Raw genomic sequence first — 27872 nt, 5'->3', positions numbered from 1 at the left:
TGTTTTGGCCTAATTTTAATAGTAAACATTAATGAGTAAAACATCAGTGGAACATTCTCTCACTCCACTTGGAATTTAGCAGTTTTTAAATGTTATGGTCATATTTTTCATACAGCTTGAACCATTTAAGCTCAACAACCTGAACAATCAAACAAAAAAGAAAACTGTGAAGCACAAAAGAAACACATGGAATCAAGGTCTGTGCTTACTTAAGTGCATAATAAGCATAACTTTGGAACCTGAACCAACATAGAACGCATCACACGCTTGCAGCGACAGTGGGATCAGTGGATCAGTGGCTGTTGGGCAGAACCAAACTCCTCAAACAGAAGAACACCAGGCGGAGAGGCGATTATTCACGCTTGTGCCGCTGAGCTCTCTCCCGGTAGATCTGCTCAGTGAATGGTCTGTAAATACAGCAGAACAAACACGGAGCGGGACAATAAATCAGAGCCGGGAGCACGGTACCAGCCTGTGCCAGGGGCGCGAGCGCGAGGTGAAGCGTGAGGAGGCTCCGATTCATGACTCGCTCCTCAGAGCGTCAGCTGCACCTGCGGCAGCAGCAGCGCTAGAAGGCGTGGCTGCTGCTCACATTTGCTCTGTGTGGGTAAAACACAGGTGGAACGTCCCAGAGTCAAAGTGCAGGTGCAGATGTTTGAGGTGTCTTTGTCACATCTGGACAGAAACAACAGAATGTGTCTGTGGAGAAGCTTCCTGCAAAGCCGTCATTTAGGACGTGGCCCAGGCTTGAAGTGCAAGGACGACCTTACTTATGTTAAATGTCAAATTACAAACGTGATTAAGTAAGGATGTGACTCACAAACAGAGCCCCAGCGTTCATTAATTAAACTAAGAGGCACTCGTCACATCGTTCTATTTAGTGGCGGCTGCGTTTACGTTATCGCAGTCATCGTATTAAATAAGACGCCGCCGCTCTCACACAGTCGCACGGTGAGATCATCCAGGACTGACGCCAGAGGCAGAAGATAAATGTAGCGTCTGGGTCCGACCCGGGTCGCAGCGTGGGCCAATATCTGACACCCGCCTTGCTCCGAGTTCGCAGGTTGGGGCTAAAACGACGGCAGCGGCGTCGCACTCACCTGGGGGACGGCTCCGGCCGAGCGACGGCTGCGACCGCGTGTGTTTATGTATGTACGGCGCATTATCACATTATCAGCGTACGGGAGAAAAAGTGGGTCAGGCGTCTTGTGAGCGAATCAATGCAGTGGCACTTTTATTACAACCATGTGCAGTTGTGTACACAGAGGCACCTGTGAGCCTGCTGCGAAGATGAGCGAGCGTCTGACACACACACGGACACACGCACGCACACACACGCACGCACACACACACGCGCGCACACACACGCACGCGCACACACACACACACACGCGCACACACGCACGCGCACACACACACACGCACACACACACACACACACACACACACACACACGCGCACACACGCACGCGCACACACGCACGCACACACACACACACACGCACACACACACACACACACACAGTGCAGGCAGCAGCTGCTGTGTCTCATTTGCAGCCTCCTTATGCAGTAGCAGCATTTCTGTGTACTTCTGCGAGGACGCACGCGAACGCAGAAGTAGGTCGCTCGCTCGTAACCGCTTTTTGGGTCTCGCCTCGTAATCACAGCGAGGGGAGGCGACGGCGGCTTCTGCCGTGGACAAAAGTCGGCCTCTTAACGGGCTTATTTTTACCCGGCGCAACTTTGTGCACAGCTGATGGATGTCGTTGTGGATAAAAGCAGATGAGGTGAAGGAGACGTGGGGAGAATAGTATCTGTGGATGCTCTGGGCCACAGCAAAACTATGAGTAAATGACTTCTCACTTTAACATTAGGAAGGACAATACAACATGTATTAACTGCGGCTTTGGCCTCGCACCTATTCTTTGCTTCATCTGCGTCAGTGAGCTCACGTGTGCAGTGTCTGTCTGGAGGGATAATGGAACTGAAATGACACTGATATCAGCTATTGTTCTTCCACACTTCAAACTATTTCAGAGGAGGCACGTTTGGCACAATACCATTTATCTGATTCCTTTCTAGTGCATCACTAAAGGACCTGAATATGAAAGCAGCATAAATGGGAGCCTCAGAAAGCAAAACGACTGTTTCTTGCTTAACCTAAAGTTTAAGAAAGTCCCATGCACTTTTTAACGTGTGTTTTCATGCATGTTTGCAGATGATAATACTCAGGATGTATTATGACCTGAAAATCACAAATAAATATTTGAAATAAAGAAATATTGTTACATATAATATTAAAACTTATAAGTATTTAAGTACTTTAAAAGTTCTACTTTAACTTGGGGAAAGTTTTTGAAGTGGTACTTCTACATGTAGTAGAGCACCATGGAGCCAAGTACTTTCTATAAATGTGTACAGTATGAGTACTTCTGCTTGTGTTCATCTTAGAATAGCTGTTAGCAAGTTAAGCTAAATTAATATTGAGGTGGACCTGATTCTTCTGTTGTCAAAGTGAAAATAAGGCTTTGGGTGAACTGATAAACCCAAAAGTTTGGGTCCCTCTTTGTTTTACACTGTCATAATAAAACCTAAAGGGCATATTTGTACTGACAATGTCAATGGAACATAGACTTACCCCTCAAATCTTATTGCCACCTTGTAAACTATGGCCACTATGGCCGTCAGGATAACACCAACAGGACTGGCGCCGCTAGAGACAAGAGGTAGAGGAAGAAATATGAATTAAAAAAAATGCGAGAAATATAAAACAAATAGATTCTTCTCCAATCCAACAGCAGTAACAGCAAGTGAGGTTTAGAAGAGAAATAATCTGGAGACCAGTTTGTAAACTAAGATAATATTCCAGCCTGGTCAACACAACTGACCTACATCCTGATGAGTGGCACACTGACACATATTTATTTAATGGAAAAATAAAAAACATCATAAAAGCAGCCTTTCATACAGTAGCATGATGGAGGTGAAGCAGTGGACACAATCAGCAACAACCCCACTTGGTATTTTTAGACCTACTTCACTTTAAGCTGCAGGGGCACAATTTCATACGAAGCCGGGCTTGAAGCTCAGCTGAAGGCTCGGACGGGAGCTTTAAATAAAAGCCCCGGAGTTTTAACCCGTAGCCAGGAGTTTTAATCCGTCCGAGTCTGCAACGCGCTCAGCGCACGGCTGCGCGCGTGAGACTGACCCCGCGACCTTCCATCATTTGGTGAAGAAGAAGAAAAAAAAAAAAAGCAGCGTAATCACATCGAGGAGAACGACGGCGCACGGAGGAGCAGCTCCACACAGGACTTGCTGATGAGGCTTATATAAGTGACCCAGTTGGGCGGGCAGCGGTGGAGGCACCGCGCTGAGTCAGAGTCAGCACTTTGACAGAGTCCTTGGAGCCAGAAAGGAGCAAACACGGCACAGGAGGCTGGAGCGCGACTTGTCTGATACAATGAAGGGTTCAATTCGAAAAATGGACCATATTTGTTTCTCAATGAGCATCAAGCTCAAGCTCAGAGCAGTAAAACATTTAGAAGACTCACTGGGTCCTCAGCTGCTAGACGGCCCCCCGCCACTGTCCAGATGTTTCACACTAATGAGTGAAAACCAAATCAGACCAAAGGGAACCAAGCAGCAACATATCAAACCTTGAGCTATTAAAAGCGGCTCGAATTTAGCTCAGATGGGCTGCAGCGCGAATCTGATGAAGCAGGTGGTGATGAGAGTTGCTTTAAGTGCCTTTGTGGACCTTTCTGCAGGTCACAGACACAGATCGGACGCACGCAGGTCCTTTAAGTTGAACACCAGCTCCTGTTGGCGTCAAGCCTCTTCTGCTAACGCTGCCCTCCAGTCCACGCTCGGGTCCGGTGTGACTGCAGGACGGCGGGCTAATTACCAAGTTTTCGGGGCCGCTCTCTCTCTCTCTCTCTCTCTCGTGACTTCGCTGTTTCTGTGTCACAGAGGAAAACAGCTGCGGCAACATTCCGTTCACGTTTCCAATTACCTGCAATCTGTCGCAGCGCGCCGGCTGCAGCGGGCGCCCGCTGATTGTGACACACGGATCTGACACCGCAGTGACTCACTGGACCTTGTGTGGTAATCGCTGTTTATCACTGACCCATATCCCAAACGGCCATAGCTGCCAATGACAACCCAAAGCTGGGAGGCGCGTGGCGCCGCCATGTTTCTCCCGGACTTCCAGATGTGGAAATCGGACTCACACAACCCCCGTGCAGTCGTGTAAATGCTTTTGCATGTGTGTCCTTTGACTGTGTGGCCATCGCTCATGCATGGGACACAGTAATGTGCACCGTGCATCACGTGTTCTGTCCGTGTGAATCAAGCTGCAGACGTTTTTGGACCAGAACATTGAGCAGATGGGGACAAAGACATCAATATTCATTTCCCGAAAGCAGCCGCTGTTGCTGTTTATTAGCGGGGACGGGGTCATTGTGTGCACGGATCGTCGCACGCTGCAAAATACGACGGCCAACTGTAGAAAACAACTCGAAGACACGAGGATTTTCAGAAAGCGCTCCAAACACGGCGACGTAATGCCAACGCGAAGCGGCCGACTGACACCGATCACGTCTGCGTGCGCTTCACGCCCGCTGAAGCTGGAACATGGAGGCATGAGGGTCGCGCTGCGTTCATTCCCGTGCTCCAGCTGGCGAACGAAGCTGCGGGCAGCGTTGAACCTGGGAGTCACAGAGGTCCCTGCACACTCCTCATGGACGGTGATCATCAAGGACGGCCGACTGTGGAGCTGCACCTGCATGGAGGCGCCGGGGTCATGTGACACGTCAGCTGAGCGGCAGGGAAGGGAACGCACCGTCCTGTACGAATCCCTTCACTGCATCTTTCACTTGTCTCATATCCAAAGACATGGAAACATGAGATCCTTCCTCCCATTTGATCTGATGTCTAGCTCCTCTGTTCTCCTTCTGTCCACCACTGTATGAAGTATTCTGAAGTAAACCTTCAAACTGTACAATACAATAATAAGATAATTGTGTTGGCACATACTTATTCAAATAAGGCACAAACAACAGGATTATGTTTAATTAGTGTTATTAGTTTATCTATACAAATATTTAAATGAGTGACGTTTCTATTATTCGAGAGAATCACATCCTTGAAACAGGATTTATTATTGAGTCCAGGTAAAATTGAAAAGCTATATTATTTCGGCTGCAGAGTTTCTTTACCTCCATCAGATGCTCCAAACAGAACGGAACGGGTCACTGACCCATTTTGATTCTATTACCAAAGCCATTTGAGTCCTATATGAGTCACGTGACAGCAGCGCGCCGCTAATTTGACGACGCCTCGCCTTCGTGGGAAGCGCATTCATCCTAATAACGTGAGGACGCGGGGCGTCACGCCGGGGTTCAGTCCCGGCGCTGAATCTGGGTTAAAAACCCTCTCCCCGCTCGCAGACGCTCATTAACGCACACATTCCAGCCAGGTCCGTTGCCGTGATTCACCGGCGCCTGCGTTCTCCCTAACAAGCCTCAGATGATACCTGACCTGCTTTTTTGAGGGGAAACCGAGGCGGCCACATTAGAGGCCCAACACAGTCACGGCTCAGGCCAATCAGGGGAAATGACTAAGTGTGTACCTGTGTTGTGGAAAAGGAGAACTCCCAATCACTGACCTAGTTTGGGGTGAATGCATACGACACGGACACGGCTTTCATCTTTTCTCATTTCGTCAATGTAATGTTCTCTCTCGTCCGCAGTCCTCGGGCTGAGCCTCCTTCATGGATGCTGGTACTGAATGACAACAGGAAATGACTGCAAACCTGCACGAAGGGGCACAGACGGAGATCTTCTGACCTCGGCCTGCCTCGTCGGGAGGAGATGTTGCCTTAATGGCATCATCTAAAAGCCCAACATACAGTATATAGATAAAAACCTCCGCACTGCGAAGCTCACTTTGTATCTAAAAGTCCTGCTGATGCACTTCCTAGACCTATTAACAATGAGCATGAAATAATGTAAAGAGCGTGTGTCATGTTTGGAAAGAAGAAAGATTTTGAATCAGGGTACAATCATCACTAATTTCCTCAAACAATAATTGGAGTGACCTTTGAAGAATAAGGGCCATGGGAGCAGATACGTCTCGCTGTGGTCTAATGACCCCCCCCCTCCTTTTTTCTGGTATATGTGACGTATGGTGGTGCAGTGGTGCAGCCTGGATATGACATCCATAAACAGAATGACGGGCAAACAGGTGCAAACGTGTGCAATGATACTCAGGCTGGTCGCAGCTTCCAATAAAGCGACTGAAGTTTACTTTAAAAAACAGTCAGTCGCAGCCATTAACCCTCCTCTGAACCGCTGTCGTGCATCAGACTGGAACAATCTTCTAAGTGCCGAGACTTGACCTTAGTGCGCGTCAGTTGTGTATTCGCTGAACGCTCGGCGTCTTTGTTGGGCCGAAACGTGAGAGACTGAGGCCTCGAAGTGGACTGTTCTACTGTGGAAAACTAATTAGGCTGCAAAAGCTGCTGAGCTGGATTTGAGCTCTGGGCCTCTGAGCTGAGGGAGCCTGTGTAGGACCTCTGTTCAGAAGCAGGAGAAACAAAGGCAGATCTAGAGCCAGGCTCTTAAATTGGTTATTCACACATCCAGCTGATCACTTACAGTGTTTTCAAGGTTTCTAGCTGCTCAGTGATCCAAATAATGTCAAAACCGCCACATTTTTCATTGTATTGAGGAAATTTATTGGAGTGGTGATGAAAAACACACCAGAGCGTGACTTTGTACTGTGAAGAAAAGAAGGCAGAATGAACCAAACACAGAAGGTTGAAGCAGAATGTGCTACTATCAACACACTGATCAAGTGCCGGAGGAAGAGGGGGATGAGAAGCGTTGAAGTGAGGTGGTTTAATCAGTCAGAGTTTGCAGCTACTGGCCTTAAAGTGAGTTTAGTTCACGTCAGAGACGAAACAGGGCAAAATCAGTCGCAAGGAGAAAAAGACTAGTGGTAGTTAAATTAGGACTGAAGTGAGGATAAAAAAAGGGCTCTAATAGCTTTCATCGGTAACTGGATCATCAACTCCGGTCGCCTAGCAACCACGCCACGCTGCGAGTGATGTGGTCCCGGTCGTCATGGAGACGGGACACACGCAAAAGTTTTCACCTCCCGACCTTTTTCGAGAGGGGAGCGATTTGCATCTCAGAGTAAACATTTTCCAGGTTGCTGGCGGCCGCTCGTCATCTCCGCCTCTCCCACAAGCTCGCACTTCGTTTCCAGCGACATTAACATTTGACGTACATCTGCGCTCGGCTGTAAACGCGGAGAAGGAAGCTTCTGGAAGTCCCACACACACACACACACACACACACACACACACACACACACACACACACACACACACACTTACATGAGCGCAAAGCCGAGATAGTTGGCGGTGCTGCCCCAGTACATGGGATTCTCTGTGAGGTTGAAGGGGAAGCCGGACACCTTCTCGTCCATCAGGATGCCGAAGTAGTCACCTGGAAGAGAGCACAGAGACACACATGGAGGAGCTGGAGAAACACACACCCGTGCTCATGTCACTGTCCGGCTGCTCCACCGTCACCTGGCTGCTACTGATGTCAGGTCGCGGACCTCAGCCATGTTGAGACTGGAGGGACTGTAAAGTTTGGCCACTTCTGGGTTCGTCCTCCTAAAGTGAGCGTTGCTAGGCGACCGGGTGTAACATTCAGGGGTGGATCGCCGACTGCGCCAGGTCGATAGAGTACAGTATTCTGCTTGTGTCCAACATGTTGGGGGAGGCGTTGTGTGACAAACACATCTGGTTGTGAGCAGAACTGGGTCACTGGTGTTTACCTGGTACTGCTAATTGGGTCAATTAGGACCTGTACAGATTTTAGTCTTCACTCAGAATCAGCCAACACCTGAAAACTACAAAATGGGCACTTGTCACAGTCATTTAACATCATTGCAGCTTTTAATTTACTCTAATAACTAAACTTAAGGAAGTATTTGTTTGTTCCATTATTTGCTGTATTGTCACATCCCATGAATTACGGCAACAAAATGAACATGACACTAACAGACTCTACTGTCTATAAACGTACAGGGTCCAACGATCAGAAAGTCCTTTTATTTCCATGTAACTTTAAGTAACTCAAAGTCATTTTCAGAAGCAGCGTGTTTTTTGTCTTGGGTTAAACAACCACCATCACCATTTACAACATTAGGGGCAGCTGAACTGGGACAATGCCCAGAGCAACCTGAGCTCTTATTATTGTCCCCTGTGTATGTGCTCCAGGTGCTAGACCCACACACACACACACACACACACACACACACACACACACACACACACACACACACACACACACACACACACACACACACACACACACACACACACACACACACACACACACACACACACACACACACAGGATCTGACCTATTTCACATCCAAAGTGTACCAGGACATGATTTGAGGTCCACCTCTTACGTCCCCCTCGCCCACCCTCCCGCACGGATTCACAGTGGGAGTACAGTAGGTGAGGCCAGCCTTTACACCACATGGGCTGCTGGCCTTGTTCCCTGCTGGAGAAAGGCCGCTAATGCCCAAGTTATATAACGACTCATTACGTATGCTCATTTAAGCACCAGGTAGGACGGGGTAAAAAAAAAGGAGATTACACAAACAAATATTCTTGCTTTTGAATAGAGGACCAGCTGCCACCCTGGATTCTGGCCTCCTCGCTGCTAACCCATTCACCACCAAATGCCCAGCGTAACCTGCGTCACTTTGGTTATGAGAAGGACCAACCTGGATTTGTTGAGGAGAACTAAAAGCGCCGTGGCCTCTGCGGGTCGGAGTTTTAGTGGGCTGTGATTGGAGGACGGGTCCAAAGCCAGCTGGCCCTCACATAAACACTGCGGCTAATGCGATGCTGTTTTGGGTTTTTCTTTCTGCCCCTGTGGAATCTCTTTGAATCATCGGGTCACCGTGACTCAAAGGGCTTAATTCAGGATGAACAAGACACCTTTATTTACAACACACCTTCTATCACCGCCTCTATCTTCCAATATAAGCGTGTTTACGTTGGCGGGTGCCCACCAAAAACACGGCGTCCACTCAGACCCGCGTCAGAGCCAGAGCTGAGGACGCGAGGACGCCCGATGGAAGGAAATCCTTATGACCCACCTAGAAACGTCCCGGTGAAGCCCAGAGCGAGGAAGCTACTGACCACCAGCGCCGTGCCCAGCGCCACGAAGGCCACGCCGCCGTAGAACCCAGCGGCGCCGTCCATCAGCTGCCACCGGGCCTGGGCCCTCATGGCCACCGTCATGCTGCAGAGGAAGCAGAGGACCCTTTTAATGCTTCGATGTGGAAAAGCGTAAAACATAGTAATTAATGACAGCTTTGCAGGAACGGACAGTGAGAAGATGTTTCATTAGCTCAGCCACAGTGTGTGATTACTTCGAAATGTCCAGTAAATGCATGCTGGACTTTTTTTTTTTTTTACTGAAATCGCATCTCGCTTATTCTCCCATTATCTCCTCGTGCGACTCCAGCGAGCGGGAGGCTGGTGATTAGAGAGAGTGCTTTTGCGCGGCTGTGACGCCACGCTCGGCCGCCGCCCCGGCTTCAAGACGACGCGGGGGGTCGCGTGGTGTGCGGGGAGCCGTCAGTGAAAGCGTTTCCATTTCTGAGATGCTCGGATGAAAAGCGTCCGTCTGCTTTGGGAGGCGCTCGATTTAGAATTAATAGCGCTTGGAATGAAAAGATGGAAGTCAGACTGAGATGTAGTCCTTGGTTTAAAGTCTGGAGCAATTACTCCTCGAGTTTAATGGGTTTGTCTTACTGCTGTTTTAACCATCACTACTTGAGAAGTAGCTCAATAGACTGACTTAATAAAGCGAATGGGAACTTTTTCCATTGATTTTTACCCAAACATGGAAATACACAATCGATTGACTTTATATATGGTTTGAAACAGGAGATCAGACCAAAGCTCCTAATGCTCAACCTGTGATGCAGGCAACACAGATGCTGGTGGGTTTGTGTGCCCTGTGTACGTGCTCCAGGTGCTACACACACACACACACACCTGCAGACAAAAATGGCTCCCGAATCAAAACTAGGTTAGGGGTTAATAAGAGAAAACTGGGTTACGGTGTCTGCGCTGCGAGCTCTCCGGCGCTGCTCCTTTGTCGCGGTGAGCAGGAAATGCGATGTGATGCGACCCGCCGCTCGGCCACGTCAGCGGCGGCGAGGGACACTGCTGGGACCGGGATTGCGAGCGGGGGAAAAAGTGGGTCTGCGGGGACGGAGACGTGGGCGGGGGGCGAGGGGAACGGAGGAAGTGACCGCTGGCTGCAACGGGAACTAATGCTGACGGGGTTGCCAGAAAAGCTGCAGGCTTTTATTTTCTTCACCATTTATGCCGTCTGCTATACAGATACGAGGGGATTAAGGAGTCACTGCGTCCATTCTACCTGTCAACATGAAAACCTGCAAGACATTAATGTCCTTTAAACAGGACATTAACAGAAGCATCATCCATCCATCACAGGGGAAATTTCAGAATAAAATAATATCTGTACCACTTTCTATGGTAGCTAGCTAATGAATAAATAAAGAGTGAACCATTCAGATGATGATTTATACTTCAGGGAAAAAAATGGCTGCACCGAATGTCAGTGTGACCAGCTATTTTAAATGCATGGCAAAGGTCTGAATAAGTTGTATAATCACAGAATCCAGGACAGGCTCTGGAAGAAGGCTTTCACGGAGTCACCGAGTCCCGTATTAGCAGCTGTTTTTCCTTGCATCACAGACGAGCACCTGCTCGCACGGCACCGCGCCGCCCGGCGTGACGGCAGCGTCAGCTGACGAGCGCGGGTCGGCCTCGCGGGCGATTTGGCACCAAAACACGCCGTGTTTACACTGACGGCAGTCTAATGTGCGGCGTTGTCCAGGCGGCCTGTGCCGTATTCTTTCACCGAGTGAAGAACCTGCTGTTTGACTCACTTTCCCTGAACGCCGCGCCGCAGACTTTACAGAAAGCCACAGAGACACGAGGTATTTACATGTACACACACTGATGGAGGCCACTGGCTGATCAGCGTGAACTCATATTGTCATCATTAAAACGCATGACTGCTGAAATAGAGGAGATGCACCATTTACATAATCATATCATCATATCATCATATCCTCGTCTTTCTCCCACAGCCGAACACAACCTCAAATTGACAATAATGGCTGGAAGGCGTCGCTGCTGCGTGAGGAAGCTATATATACGCTCCCTGCATCACCTGCACTGAAGCTATGAATAGACGCAGCTTCAGTCGGCTAATCAGAACGCAATTAAGCCACGTTAATCACGTTGCTGGTGAATCAGTCGCATGTATTTAGAACCTGGATTGTTTTGGATGTCGAAGAAAGGGAAAACATTATTATCCATCATAAACCTGCTCACTGCGTGACTTCTCTGGCGGCAGCATGTTTACTGTGGTGGAAGCGACTAGAGCCTTTGCAATTTCATGTGTTCTCCATTCTAAGCTGATGAAAGGCTGAGGGTCGTGATCTTTCACATGTTCGTTCAGGCCTCAAGTGTTTAACACGACGCACCGCTTTTACTCGTGACGGCGCTGACGCTGCCTGCAGCTCCTTTATATACGTCGCTGTATGTCCGCGGCTTTTCCTCCCAGCTGTTCCTCGGCGTGACTGTTATCGGACGATTCTTCATTGTTCACTTCACACGGGCGACGTCTGACCTATGGAGTTTGCATTGTACAGAAGCAGCCACGACGTCTGTTTGCCATCAGCCACAGGTTACTGAAGCTAATTGACTTTCTGCACACTTTATGTTGTGTATTTTTATTGTGTAAAGTGTATTTTTGGATTATTTTCTTTTTGTTTTTTAAGAATAACTATCTATGGAGAAAATCAGCATCATGTCACCATGTCAGGTACTTACTGGTCTATTGTTTGTCTTTGATGAATCTTTATAAGTTCAGTGGGATTTAAAGTCAAGCCGTGCAACCTTGATCATAAAGCTTGAACGCATGTTTCACTGAATTCAAAGGAGGCAAATGAAAAGAGCCAAACCACATCTACACTTTTCACTCCATTCGCCTTAAGACTCATTTTATCCTAATTAAAAGCCAATTAAACTGCCACTGGGCAGTACAGCAGACTCAAAGGTGCAGATGAATCATGCGATCTGTGAAGGTGGCAGACTTTAACAATGTCACATTGGATGTTGCCTTTCCAGGTCACCTGCCACCGACAACAGACCATCGCTGCATTGTGTACTGTACCAAACGCCTGCCATTGTTCTTTACAGTATCTATCTGCCTGCACGGGACTCTGACGGGCGTGGCATCATCTCAGCTCAGGCCGCTCTGTGCAGTAAACAAGTAAACACAAGGACTAATGTGATGCTGGTCCAAGTTTTATATTTAACCATGCACTTATTGTAGCACTGTACTGAAATGTGCCCTCATCTGCCTTACTCCTGTCATCTGAGTGCTGTGTGCTCACAGGATCATGTGATGACCTGCTGCAGGGTAAGTGTACATTGCCTCCTGATACTCATATAAGCAGAGGATACCCAGCTTCAGTACGGAACAATGTTGTATCGATGAAACAAGGACAAGGATTCGGCCTTTTCCCCATTAACATCCTTGAATGAATCTCTCGCACTGTTTTCTTGTGTGGCTTTAAAGTAGAACAAAAATGCATCGCTTAAAAGCAGCTTGTTCTTTGTGTGCTGTTGCCCGGCAACAAGCATCCCAGACATCCTCCGAGAGAAAGAAATAGGCTTTTTACATCAGCGTACGAACGGCGCTGCTGAGGGCGGTTTGTCTTTGAGGCGCAGTGGGAGGTGTGGGAGGCTGCGTGTCCACAGGGCGCCGTGTGGAGGGAGGTGAGGGGGGGGGGGATGTCTACCTGTGGCTGCGGTAAACGTTGAGCAGTACAATGACGAAGGCCAGACAGTAACAGGCCAGGTGCGAGCTGCCAAAGAGCCTGGACAGCCTCCGCGTGCGATGCTCCCATCTCGCCACCTGAAGGAAGACAGATGGCAGAGCCTAATGAGTGGCGTTCCCTCCTAACAGGACGCTGAACCCGCAGCTGTCGGACGCTAAAGACAACCTGCTCCCATGCCGCTTTTGGCCTGAAAAATCTCAATTAGCAAGAAACGATTTGAATCGCGCAAAAATAATCATTAATATTATTTTTGGGCCGGTTGAATGCAGCACAGGCTCTGAATAAGCGCTGACTTCTTTCTAAGAAAATATGACGAGTCATGTTTCTGTTCATCTAAAACAGTGACTCTAAGTCAATTCTTTTATCTGAAATCAAAACTTCATTCCCTCTCACTGCAGCTTTTAAAGCAGGGTTACGATTGTGTAAAGGGATCAGTCATTGCCTGTTCACCCGTTGCGGATCACTGAGTGTAAAACCGGGAGACAGCATCAGGACCAGGTTAGGATGCTGAAAAAAGCCACTCACTGGCTGAGTGATTGGCTGACTGATGAGCTGACAAGCACTGTTCAGACAACAGGAAGGAAATCAGTGTGCGTGTGTGTGTGTGTGTGTGTGTGTGTGTGTGTGTGTGTGTGTGTGTGTGTGTGTCTTGCATTGCATGGACATAAGCTGCTGATTGCACGGTCTCTGCGTGATTTGTGGCACTGAAAGTCATTCTGAGTGAAGACTTGATGGTTTTACCCTTTACAAAACTGCATGGGATTCGCCTGCCACATTCATCGCCTCATAATTTATGACTGCCTTTCTAACTGTAACATAATACAGTAGGAGCTCACAAGCTGATCGATAATACTGTAGTCAAACCCACAGAAATCCTGCTTATAGCGATTTACAGTGGTCACCTTCTCTGTAGCTGAAATACAACTGTTTTTGGACCAACACCCAGGTGAGCATCTTGTGACGACACTCAACAAACCCAGCGGTGATGAGGGGCCTGGTTGTGAGTAGAAGGGATCAGGCTGTCAAGCTGCACCCATGCAGCTGCAGCAGCAGAATTGAGGAGGCTCCACATCTGCTCCTTCACTATGCAGTGTCCCTAGTTTGACTCAAACAGAAGTGGCTTTTAAGTGTTGATGGTAAAAATGAGTGCACTTTAAAAATGGTCCCTGCAGTCGTACACACACACACACACACACAGTTATGCAACACAGATGGCCTCCGACCCGTCTGCCACGCGGTGAACTCTCTGTCTGAGCCAAAGAGTTCTGAAGGACGAACAAACTGTAAATTGCGGGCTGACTGTGGGCTGAGGAAGTGCGTAGATGACTGTAAAACATAGAAAAGGCTAAGTGAAATAAAGGGCACAAATGTTTCCATGGCAACACATCTATGCTGAAGGAAAACAGAAAAGAGGAGAACAGGAGAGAGGAGGACGAACTTTGTCTGCCAAGAAACGCGGAACGACAGCTTTCAGCTGCTGAGCATGCAGATGTGTTTTTATGTAGGTTAGTGAGTAGAATAGTGACTGAGCAATCATATTATGTCCTTCTGCATCTTCATTGACACTGTGTTGTTCACTTGAGACCATTTAAACACCGGTTCAGTCTGACTTATCAGTATGTGCTTCTCACTTTAATTACACAAATCTATGGATGAAGCAGATGTGGAAATAAATCAGTACGTTGACAGTTTGCGTCTATTCCAGTTAAGTCTGCTTTTAAATTCTTCACTGTTCATTAGTTAAATGCAAATATGCAAAACATGACTACTAACATCACAGCCTGTCTTGTCTGGTGACGACAGAAGAACTAATAATAGTTAATAATTACTTAATGGCTAAATAAAGACATGAAGAAATAACCACAACCTCATTTGACTGAAACCATGACAAGCGTTTGCGCTCATCAAGAAGTGAATGTGAAGCATTTACCTCTGCAGTAAACAAGACACAGTATGAGAACACTGCACTGGAGGTGAAACTAATCATATACACTTCACCATATTAGCCTCGATCCTTGACTGGGTGATGGGGTTGAGCAAGCCGACTACTGATGCCCTTATGAAATCATGGGCCGAGCGCTGGAAACAACAGAAAGCAGGGATGAAGGAGCGGCGCCAGCTTGGCAGAACTAGCAGCTCTCCAAGACAAATTCAATCAAGGCTTAGGTAACAGGCTCCTCCTGCATCTCTATCAGCCCACTTAGAGCAGAGATGCAGGCACTGGAATGGGTTTGAAGTCAGGGCATTAGGAGGACGTCTGGGGGGCGGGGGGTTCATCTGATGTTCCTAAATAGAACAGGCTGCAGGAAACGGAGAATATATATAACTAAAGCACGAATGAAGAGAAAGGTGTAGTTGCTATAGTTTATAGATAGTTAATAAACTATGTATAACAAAATTCATAGATTAACTAACAAGATTGTATTTCTTGAATTTCAATTAATATTTTAAATTAAATTACTAAAATAGTTTAATTATATTACAAGTTCTGAAAACATTCGTGCTGGTTTTCTAACAATTATCACGTTAGCGATGCAAACATTACTAACAAGGTGACGACCCAGATGCTCAGACCCAGACATTACTAAATATTTGTGAACAAGAGTACAATATTAAAAACAAATATGAAATAGTAAACAAACTAACGTAAAGTAGCAAGAACATGAAATCACAGACGTTGAAGGGAAATAAATGTGTGGACGTCTCCAGAGGAGCTCTACTGTGATTCAGTCCAACCCAGCTGCATTTAATGGGGGACAATATGCAGACTGGCACAAATGCGCACACACGCACGGCGCCGCACATTATGAATGCAAGTGTGCTGCCCCGGTGTAACAGGGGGAATGAGAACAAGAACATAGACGGATCACATGCACATCAGAGACGCCTAATTAGAGTTCGGAAAGCGCTCGTTTAATATTGAAACATCTCGGCCTTGGCGGACTCTCTGTCAACCGCAGCGCCGGTGATAATAGGCACATGTTTATCGGGCAGATAAACAACATGCAAATGAACGGGGATCAATATCTGGAGGGAGGAGAGAGGGGTGCAGGGATGCTGATGCTGGTCTGTCAGTGGGATCAGACATCAGAGGATCGCTTTGCAAAGACTCATGCGTTTCTATTATGGTCTTATCGCTGCGTCAACCCCCGGGCAGTCACACTATGACCCTGTCTCTGGAGCTGCGCCACGTAACGGAGGCGACGACGGCCGTCACATCTGTCCTTCAACTTGAACTCTTGGCAAAAATCAAGCAACAGATCCGAATCGTGGAATAGGACATTGTTTGGCAAACAATGGGTTTGTTTGAGATACTCTATCCAGAGGAAACAACAGCCCTATCAGTATGTTTACCCGCGCCCAGCAGTGTGACTCACGCCAACTTAACCCAGCGTGGGTATGTCTGCGGTCACACTGCCCTGTTAATCAGTGGAACTCAAGTCCATGCCTAGAACCGTACATACAAATCCTACTGTACTACTGTTCATGCACTGAGAGTGTGTGAGCAAACAATTAAGCTCTAAAACAGATCAGTGTTTAATTTCTACACTTGGATATTATTAATCGCTCGTAAACAGTAGGCAACAATGTAGAATATTCCCTCTGTAGATTATTTTTGAATCATAAATCAATAAACATCATATTGCTAAGAATAGCTGACAAAAATGAGAAGCAGTTTTTGTTTATTACTGAGTCAAATATTATTATTATTTAATTATATTTACATATTTATTATAAATATGTATTATATAGTTTTAAATACTTAAATATTTATTTATATAAGTAAATTTAACACACTCATTGGGTGAATATTGTCATCATATGCTTCGAGTTGAATGAATCCAGATTTAGGTACTAAATGGGGGTTCAGGGTTGATCATAAGTCAAAAGGAAAAATATGCTGTCACTTCAACAGAGCAGCAGCTGACACTTCAATGCACACTTCTCACTGATAATCAGCCTAAATATAACTGTCATTAGGTTTGCGCTCCAAAGACAAAGACTTCACGTTGCCATGTGCGCAACAGTTGTGCGTCAGACCTAAAAAATGTTCGGGCTGAACACTGATCGGAGGAATTTATTCTGCCAAAGGCTGATGGTGTCAAACTGGAAGGGCATCATTGTATTTGACTTATTCCTGTGTTTTTTTACAACATATTTTATCTATTTACACAACATTTCACCTGTTACCACTTGTTTCTAGTGTGTCTTTTGCAGCTGTTATGCAATTAGTTCCCATGATTCCCGCCTTTATCTTAAACTTGACATCACGTCGAGATGTCTGTCTACGGCAGACAGATAAAATAAAAAAGAACAGGCTGACCGCCCTCCTCCCAGTGCCTCAGTGTCGGTGTGACATCTATCGAGTGCAGCCTCTCGCTCAGGTTTATCTCATTAAGGCCCAGATCGAACTTTGAAATACTTTAAGGCATCTGCAGAGGCAGGAGCTGAGGCAACGCGCTACACAGAAAGGATCATAGCCTGAACAGGCCGAAAACGGCATCCAAGCAAAGACGTCTGGTTCCCCCGTCCATCGCTGTGTGCTCTGTACGCGCCTGTTGCCTAGGTAACAGATTGACATAAAAAGAGCAGACATGGGATTAGGAAATAAACTTTAAAAATATCGTGCTTCACTTGAAAGCACAAGACACGAGCCGAGTACAGGAGCTATATGAGTCTAATTCCTCCCGACCACTTGAGATTTTAATCATGTAGAAGAAATAAAAGCAATATTTCATTTCAGAAAATTGCTGTGGAGGAGATATTTGAAAAACACAAATGCAGGTAAGGTCCCTGTGCGTATTTCATTAAGGTGATAAGTATCAATAGAGCTGCAGGTCATTCATCTCTCTATGTACTGTATCTGTGTGTCCTGATTCTTCACTGCACGCAACGTTTAATGAAAATGAATCACCTTCTGTGATGCATTAAAACAAAATACTCGGCTGCAGCAATTTAGTGGAGCACGGCCTGGATGAGGTCTGACTAAATGGTCAATTTCAGATTGTGGCCAAATGGGAAATGCAAAAAGAAGAATCAGCAAGTACAGAGAGAGGAAAAAAGAACTTGAGGGTGACGGACCTGTGGCAAAGGACAGACCACGGGGATCACAGGGGGGTGCTGAGGTAAGAAGGAACAGCAGAAAATTGCTACCGTGTGATTCACTCACCCTCCCTCAAATGGCAGGAGCAGCAGGACTGAAAGAAGTGAAAGAGGAGCACAGCAGGGGGCACAAAAGGGAAAATGGTGCAAAAGCAAAAGGAGAAAAACAAGGTAAATGAGAGTCGGTGAAAAGGAGGCGCGCGGAGAGGACGGCTTAAGGCGACGGGGGAGAAGCAGATGTGATCTTATTTTCAAATGTGGCTAATGTATTCAGGATGAAGGGGCAGCATGTGACTGCCTATTCTGCCCAGTTCACGTGGCTGCGATGATCAGTGGGCTGCCGCGCAGGAAGTGATGTGTTGTGTGCATTAGGCAAATAAAGATGAGAGAATAACACCAGCGTGGGGGCTATTTCGGACGAGGGCAGGTCCGTGGGACTGTCAAGGCAGAGGCGGCCAACGTGATCAGTGAGCAGCGTCGCTCCCGGAAAATAAAACCAAGCGGCTGCGGGAAGACAGGAGAATATGAATTCTGGCGAATCTCACGCTCTGAAGGGCTCAGGTAGCAAGCGTCTCAATATCGCAGCGTGACAGTTGTTACAAACGCCATCAACGCCTCGCCGGGTGAGAGGAAATGATGTCATCTGCACCCGACGGCGCCCGTGCCCAAAGTGGCTGTGACTATAATAGGTGGGCTGTGTCCCCGCTACTAATTGGCTGCCTGTGTGGCGAGGTGCACCTGCACCTTCCTCAGGTGTTGAGAGGCTGAAGATGAATCAGCATGTAGGCGCCACACACACACACACACACACACACACGTACTGAGTCAGGCTGCAGCCCACGCTGGGCCGGGGGGGAAGTCGGTTAACCCTGCAGAGACTTGACTGTTCCCCACAGAGCGGGCCTCAACGGGGTTGGCCTGGTTTCACAATAGGGTCAATGGGTCACGCTGGCGCTGACCTGCTGGCCGGATTTTCCTTCAGGAGGTTCCTCGCGTCCTCTTCCGATTGCGTCAGCGTGATTAAAGCTCTACAACAGCAGAGCATGACCTCACAGATCTCACACATGCGTATGCGTTTTGGTTTTTATCTTGTTTGATACAGACCCAGAAAGCATGCATAGATAATGAGTTTGGTGCTTTTCTAAGGCAAAGATGTGTGTTTGGTTAGTGTTCCATCCATGTCAGTGTTAAAAAGAACTGGGTTAAGCAGAGGTACAGTAGCTGGAGGCTGGTAAATCCTGATCTGTACCCACGCACGCACACGCACACGCACACACACACACACACACACACACACACACACACACACACACACACACACACACACACACACACACACACACACACACACACGCCATAACCTCAAGGAGCAGGCCTTGCTGTGTTACTGTTCCAGCAGGAACACTGTGTTCAGAGCAGCTCGCTGCTACAGCGGGGTAGCCTCTAACATCAGCCCTGCAGAACGACCAGCACCTGCAGCAGCACCACCAATAGCGCTGCTTGACATGTTTTCTTTGTCAGAGAGTCCTAACTCAAATGTGCTTATGCCCTCCTGCAGCGCAAGTGAACATGCATTAGTTCCAAAAGCGACAAAGCCCGACAATTATAAGAGTAAACACTATTATGTGGGTGTTCATTTTTTAAGAGGGATCCTGGCTAATTCCGAAATACAATCTGACCCAGGTCTCGGTGCTGCAGTAGCTGTGAACGTGCACCAGCAGAAATAAGATGTATCTGATGAGTGTGTTTCACAGTGTGACCTGTGGTAAAACAGCTGCATACATTTTGTACCACAGTTCAGTCGCTTAGTTGCATCATAACTCGAAACCAGCGTCAGTCTGAAGTCTACAGGTCACAGTGTCCACAGGTCCCACCAGCCGACGAACAACGTCCCTTTTAAAAAGTACTGAACTAACCAGGCAGGATGCGACTCACGTGGCTACTTACTGTTCAGGAGTCAGATACAGAGCACTACATGCGTTTTTTTTTACTTGACTGCAATTAATTGGCTTCTGTTGTGTGAGGAGGGAGCCTCTGCCTGCATCCTGCCTGGGTGGGCAGTGAGTGAACAGTCTAATGAGTCGGCACCAAGTTATACGGTCGTAAGGAAATGACAACTCGTTTCACAATGCAACGAGCTAATTGAGCCAAATTTGGCCAATTAGCTCGCAAACTAGCAACTAATGCCTTAGCTCAATTTCAGAGTTAAGGGTCCAAGTTTAATTGAATAGACACCGAGGAAGACTGTACTTCTATCAAACTAAAGCCTGCATTGCATGTGTTTACACACTTTATAGAACTTCCTGTGTCTAGTAAAAAGATCCATCGGGACAACACTGTTCATAAATTATTAATATATGTAATGTATAATAAACATAATTTTACCATTACCATTTTAACATAATTACCAGCCTTGATCTTCTACTGAGAATAAATAATTCTGACAACATGGGAGTCCTGTGTTTGACTGACAGCTTTTATCAGGCTCAGGGACATTGTTGGCACAGTTTGCCATAATGTAGATGCTAATACTCCGTCAAAAGTTGTCTTCCACAGTGTGAACAAAGCTAATGGTTTTGCCAGAATCTACAAAAAGGACCTTGACCCCTAAATATTCCAATAGTCACAGACACGGCTGCACAAAGGTTTACAATGGCAGAAGTCACTGCTCAGCCCACAGGAGAGGTTCTGTATAGAGAAACAAAGCCCAGGCCTTAAGACAAACACACCACTGCCAAGATCTTTTGACATAAAAAAGAGCAAATGACTCATTTAAAAAAAGGCTGAGGAAATGAATTAACATTATTTTAGATGTCCCTGGTCGATTTGCTTCGCTGCAGACCTCGATGTGAATGATTAAAAGCTCGGTTATAGAAGCGGCTCTCACCATATTCCAGAAGAGAGGGTTGAAAGCGATGGCGATTACAGCAATGCAGAAACTGGGGTCAAGAAAGTTGATGAGATTAAAGAATTCTTTCATTGGCTTAAAGTCCATCTGAAAAAAAAGAATAGCTATCAGTTGTTTCCAAACCTGTCAAAAATGTGTGAGCAGGTCTATTGAAGAACTGTTCCTAATACATTTAATGCCAAGGTCTCCTAAGTCTACTGGGGCCCCATGACAGGTTGCACCATTTTCTACTGTACTAATATGTTATGATGAAGCTTTTTATGAACTTTATATAAAGATGTGATGCTATCCTTCCTTATAATTAACAGTTTTACACTAATGGGGCGAATAACAAAGCGGGGCAAGCGATGATGAGTGATGTATGACATAAAAGGTTACCACACAACATAACAACTGATCAACACATCAGAGGCTTTACACTCGCCATCACACATTGGGTTGCTCCATGTGGTTTTCCGGCTTAAGCCCACTGGCGCCAGAGATGAACTAGCAAATTTGCACAATAACTGAGTGAAGCAGGGACATTTCAGCTGATCTGTTCTGACCTCTTGCAGAAAGCAAAAGGTGGAAAGATTTGAAAAAAAAACAGTAGCAAACCAAAGGGTACCGGGAAAAACTCTGTACACCATGATTACATGATTGACCAACATTATTATTATTAATATTAATATTATTTATTGAGCAGTAAAAATATATTTGATAGCATGTACTTTTACATCTTAAGATGCCATGAATTTATTATGAACTTGAATACTTGATTAAATATATATTAAAGTATTTGTATTGCATTTGTTTATAAAAATAATAGATTCAGTGCTTGATAAATGATTTATATAGTTTGAGTTTTAATGTACAAACCTATTTGTGTCTTGTTTACAGCGCTTTTATTTTGAAGAGGCGGCAACACGAGCGGCTGCCTTCCGTTTATGCTCAGCGGCTAAGACTACGCGGTTCAGTCGGTCAAACGACTCTAGGCAGCTTCTTTGAGCGTGTGCACCGACGCACGTGACACTCAGCTGCTTATTTACTCCACATTTTGACCTTTACCTTGGAGTAATCCACGTTGCTGAGTCCTCCGCAGCACTCCGGCGGCACAGGAGTCTTTCCAGCGGGATCTGTGCCGTCGCTGTGGCTCATACACACCAGTTAACAGCCAGTTAATACTGGCAGATAACCAGCACCAGTGTGTGCGTGTGTGCGCGCGTGCGTTGGGCAGACAGAACCGGTCTTGCTTAGAATTTAATGCAAAAGTCTTAGGTTCTCACCGAAGGAACGCTACAGTTGCTGTGGATAAGCGCGCGTGCACGGATAACCTTTAAACCTGCAGGGTGCATTCTGGGAAATGTAGTTACCTTACTCAAGAAAGCCGTACGCTGATTATGTGCACGGGAAAGTTTATTTCTCGAGGCTGCCGCCGCACTTAAAGCCTGTGGGGTTTGTTTACTTCTCTCGTGGTTGCGCCTTCTTCTAATTAATGAAACTTTAGGACATTTACAGTGACATCCGCTGCCAGAAAATATTAAATATGACCAGGGTCATTTGTTAGCACCAGCAGCAACAACGAATATTAATGAAACACATTGTCTAATCCATTCATGCAATTTTAAAATCAAAAATTAAATCATACTAATATAAATTGCCCAGATTGATGTCTATTTTTGTTCACTAGGTCCTTTGTTTTTCACTTTTCTATTTCATCGCTTTTTCATTTCCATCTTCTTTTCTGTTTTCTTTCAGTTACCTATATACCTACATCACCCATTTCACTTTCTTCCTTAATGTTTTATCATTATTTCTCCCGCTTCCTCTCTTCCAGCGCTTCCCGCTGTTTGTTTGGAGCCGATCGGTTGCGTAGCAGACACCCCATGTGGAGGCAGAAATGGAGTGAGCGTTAAAGGTCTGGCACCTCCCTGACTGAGCATACGATGCTCTCATCAGCCTGGACGCTGTCAGAGCCCAGAGCGCTATCATGTAAAATAATAGCATCACCACATTCTGCCTGCTTTTTACTCTCCTCCACTGATTGACTCTGTGATTTTCTCGGTTCATCTTCTTGCTTAAGCCTAAACCTGTGAATGCTTGATGGAAAAATATGTATATTTAATACTATGCAACAGTTACCTATAGCTTTAAAAAGCAATACTAGCCAAGAGGGATGGATGGATGGAAAAAAATGAAAATTAATAAGTAAACCAAAAAGTTAGGATGTCTACTGTATGTAGCAACTACAACGGTTTTTCATAATAATATTTATTAATAAATAAGGAAACTGTTGTGGTTTTAGTTTGATAAAGTCCATGAGTCATCAACCCTTGTCTATATAACCTCAAACCCAAACAGAGCACATTCAATATTTTGCCCAATCTGTTGGTTACATATTCCCATATTCCGTATTTGTTCGACCGCAGGACACACAAAGCATTACCGCATACAGTTACACAGTCACACAGCTGACAGTGTTTACTTTTCCATGGGCCAGACAGGAAGACTGTGTGTATTGTATTTTCATTCACACACACACACACACACACACACACACACACACACACACACACACACACACACACACACACACACACACACACACAAACACACACACAATCATCAACGGGTCTGTGTGCACTTTTATTAAAGCAAGTGAGTGGAAACAGAATGAAGAGCTGCAGCACTGGGAACAACAACACACACACACACACACACACACATTTCCAGTTTCTATAGACCTGAAGGTCGTCAGCTGGTGGAGTAGTCGTCTAATTCAACTCACACAAGGACAGGAGCGCTGTCAGTCTGCCCTTCAGGCCGTGGTAACCGCCTCACATGCAAGCAGCACTTTCTACTGTGGTCTATTTAAATGCATCTATTGCCTGACCAGTAACAACCCAGCTGATCTGTCGTCTTCTCTGCTGTGAGCATCAGTCAGGGCACACAACAGAGACTGCGTTTACACTGATCAGATCTACAGTATGAGCTCTGCTGAGCAGCACATTATCAGGCCAGCAGAGCAATTCGATCTCAGCAGTGAGGAATTAGATGAAGGCACCACAGGAAACCGATAAGCACGGAGAATCAATCAAAAGTCACAATGGAGATTGTCCTCTTGTTTATGTCAGCTGAACAGAATTAGCATCACTGATAATGTGTAATCCTCAAACTCATCTGTGCACCTCGTCCACGTGTGCTCAGCCTGAGCCGTCAATCATCCGACCCAGACGTCGCACTGTAACACTTGGTTGTTAATGTTTCCCAACGAGATGCTGCGATAATGCTAATGTGCGTTCGGGACTCTTGTGTCATCCAGTTAAACGTATCCGGCCCGCGACGCGCCGTAACGGATGTATTTGTTGTTTTGATCCAGGGGGTGGTGGCACGTGCCGCCGCGCGTGCTCCTTCCTGTCGGCAAGTAAACAGAGGAAACCTCGTTAGATTTAAGTTGCTACCTGCTGCTGCGGCGAGAGTTCTTCAGTATTTTAATCCAACTGAGGGACAACAATGACATCACGTATTATGAGGCTCGTGTCGCGTGGACTTATTTTACCTGTTTGTTGTGTTTAGCCCTCGTGCTCGTCAGCCTCTGTCACTGCGCTCCCTCTGAAAGATGCATTCACAGTCGCAGTTTTTACATTTTAAAAAATGGGATAGTTCAGGAGAATAATACCGATACTAGTTCTTCCTCTGCTTTTTCCTGCATTTTAAACCCCGCCACCATTTCCTTGTCATTACAGTGTAAATGAGGCAAGACGTGATCGAGCTCCGCGTGCAAACAAAAGCGTCGCCTCGCCGGCCGTGGATCGATGCGGCCGACGGCAGCCGCGTGATCGTCGCGGGCCGATTGGCGGGAAGTGGAACTGACAGGCCTCCGGCGCACGAGCGGGCTCGCGGGGCATCATTAACTGTCGCGTGAAGAAAACACAACCAGTAAAAAAAATGCCTGCGGGCGTCAGTCATGACGCGGAAACGGTTGTTTTTTCAAACGTGGACAGAAAGTCGATGCCTCCTGCATTTTTAATCCATCGTGAGTCATTCATAAATGAAGTATAAATAGAGTTTGGAGTGCAGTTATTCAGTTATCACCAACATTGTCGCTCGTGTTAAACAAACACACTCCTTTTTATGCACCTTCAGACACATTTTTCAAATCGGCCTCATTATGTTTTCCTACATTGTCTTCAGGAAGCTAATTGGCTCATTATCATTTGAGGAGCCTGTCCCACCAGAGGCCTGAAGCAGACCGGCCTCCAAGCTGCCAGTCTGAGAATGACTCACGTCCATCACAGAGCACCATTCGCCCATTCGACTGGCCCCTATCTGCCTCCCACTGCCTCCCTGTCTGCCCCGGACACAAACAAATACCAAAATACACCGGGCACATTAAATATGCATTTGTGTGACTTATTGCTATTATGCCCTAATTTCCGTTGCTCACTTACTGGTTTGTTTACCTCGTCGTTCACCCAGTGACTCACTCAACCAAGCACTTAATTCCCCCCATTTATTAACTTCTTTCTTTTACCTGCTAACTCTGCTCGCACACACACACGCACACACACACACACACACACACACACACACACACACACACACACACACACACACACACACACACACACACACACATTGTTCGTATGTGTGAGCCTAGATGGACATTATGCAGACAGCCTGTACTACATGATGCACTATGCAGTCAGTATATGTTGCAGCCCAGGAGTATTATGGGTAATAACCACACATGCATGTTGTGTATTGCACAAACTACCAAAAATCCCCCAACATTCGTTGCACAGTGGTCGCCTGTAGCTGCAAAGCCACTTGCTGCTTTGCTTCTTTTCTGGTTTAAGGATTACGCTGGCTCCCGTGGTAACACGGAGATTGGGTAACAACCTGGATTAAAATTCAGGGGGCTCATTCAGCTTCTCAACACGAGATCCCACTCAGAAACAGAATCCGAAATGAATCCATCCAAACACAACGCCATGCAGAGTGTGGACTTAATCAAAGTTACCTTTTCATAAATAGATACATGCTGTAAGAATTAAAAACTAAGGCTGAAGCAAACTGCAAAGGTTGACGGGAGGAAATTGTGTTTTGATAATTGGGCATGAGACATCATCCTCAATGTTTTGATTACTCAGAAGAATGTCTGAATCACAAGTGAAGGCGAGCATCACTTCACATCAGGCGTTGACGAGGGGTCACGACGATCTCCTCGCCATCGCCGTTTGAATTCCAGTTGCATAACGCAGCGAGTGAGTCACGCTTGGGCCGAGAACGCCCACACCTGCCAGGTGATGGGTCTGCATGAGACGCCTAATGATGCAGCGCTCGGAAAGCTGAAGTGCAAAGCAGAACCTGCGAAGCACCCTCACAGGCTCTCAACCGGTCAAAAAGCCAAAACAAGGTTATTTGTCTGTGAATGCACCACTCACATGGGAGTCATTCTGCATTACATTAACCATGTCAGCAGGTTACAGACACCAGGACATGATTCAGGCATTTCAGTGTTCGTGCAGTTCACTTCTATTCATTCTACATCTATCTCTAAGAGGCATCTGATGATGGAGAGAAACGACGGCTGCTTCATTCAAAGTACATCTTAGTCTGTGATGTTCGGCCTCACTGTTGAGACTCATTACAGTTCTAAATGGACCGAAGCCTGCGCACCACCGTTCTAATCTGTGTTAGTGTTTTGATTATTAGCCGGTTGGGACATAAACCTTCATCCAGCTGCTCCACAAATAGATCAGGACTCATCGAGCACCAGCGCGCTGACCTCTGTTTGAATGGCGGTGCGTTCAGGGGATGCTGAGAACTGTGCCAAGGGCGATCCGCTCATCCAGTCAGAGACGAACCGAGAGCCCGTGAGGAATGTTTTTAAATGGAAGTACAAGGACTGCTGTTTGGGAGGATGAGCACATACGTGATAATGGATTAAGGGCGGGTTGATATGTGCCCTGAGCCAAGAGTTTCTATTCAAAAAGAGCTTTTATGCTCATATCCCGATGTCCAATTAAATGACAAATCACAAATATGCTGATATCTATTAAATGTACTGATGCAATTGTGGGGAGGTTTATTAAAACAAGTCATGTATCAGATGCTTGACTACACTCAACCTTCTTTTACCAACAACTCATTCTTTGCTGGACCCGTCCTTCCTCTTCATTGTGTCACTGGTACTTCATCAGCAGTTGTGTATTTAACTGAACTATACAAAGTCTGATATACCTGAAAGGATGTTGGGAAAAAAGTGCCATGGAGGAAACGACTCCTGGTTGTTTTGTCAAGGACTCTCAGCAGATGAGCCACCAACACATTTTTGTCGACTGTGTTGTCATTTAATGATTAACTGCTTAGACGTTTATCCTCTGTACAGTTTTGTTCTGTGTGATGTAGCTTTTCTTTTATTTTGTAAAAGGATTCAGGTACATTTCACTATACTGTGCAGTCTACTGCTGCGTGTTGCATGAAGTTGGTCCTTAGTAAAAAACAACAAACTTGTCAGTTGTATTTATATTCAGTTTTATTAAACATATTTGTTTATATTTGTATTTTTTCTCCTGTGTCCAGTCCAGCAGCTGATTGCCTTGTTGTGTTGGACAAGTTTGCTTGTCAACAACACAGCATTTTCATCCAAGCGTGATTATGGTCTTGATTAGAGACTTGTGTATATTTTTTTATGTGTATTTATAATGTGGTCTGCCCTGAACACCAACAGAAAGAGAAAGGGGGGTGTTTATTGAGTATTTGGTGTCCACCAGGCATCAGTCACATACTGTAACATCCTCAAACCCACTCCACTATGAATCATTAGGCCTCCGTTCACACACCTAAATAGCTACAAACAGTGGTTTATAGCAGCTTCATTACCAACATTTT

The 27872-nt window shown here is 46.2% G+C and overlaps 1 protein-coding gene across 4 annotated transcripts; it reads right to left on the bottom strand.

The window, feature by feature from the left end:
- pemt (phosphatidylethanolamine N-methyltransferase) lies at nucleotides 1-22345 on the bottom strand. 4 transcript variants are annotated; one of them, XM_041068474.2, is made up of 7 exons: nucleotides 22262-22345; nucleotides 20976-21083; nucleotides 12947-13062; nucleotides 9191-9336; nucleotides 7400-7511; nucleotides 2639-2713; nucleotides 1-407 (listed from the first exon to the last, which is right to left on the bottom strand). In XM_041068474.2, the coding sequence occupies exons 1-7, from the start codon at nucleotides 22328-22330 to the stop codon at nucleotides 353-355; spliced, it is 681 nt and encodes a 226-aa protein (XP_040924408.2). In that variant the 5' UTR covers nucleotides 22331-22345; the 3' UTR covers nucleotides 1-352. The 4 variants fall into 4 exon arrangements, 3 of the variants coding, with proteins under 3 accessions (XP_040924408.2, XP_028990016.1, XP_028990017.1); XM_029134183.3 differs by having other exon boundaries at nucleotides 22044-22332; XR_008693140.1 differs by lacking the exon at nucleotides 1-407 and adding an exon at nucleotides 3037-6778 and having other exon boundaries at nucleotides 22044-22338.
- Nucleotides 22346-27872: the final 5527 nt, after the last annotated feature.

This window comes from Betta splendens, chromosome 19, assembly GCF_900634795.4.
Source record: "Betta splendens chromosome 19, fBetSpl5.4, whole genome shotgun sequence".
In the NCBI taxonomy this organism is placed as follows: domain Eukaryota; kingdom Metazoa; phylum Chordata; class Actinopteri; order Anabantiformes; family Osphronemidae; genus Betta; species Betta splendens.
The sequence above is the reverse complement of the archived record's forward strand: the minus strand, read 5'-3'. Positions and strand labels throughout refer to the sequence as shown.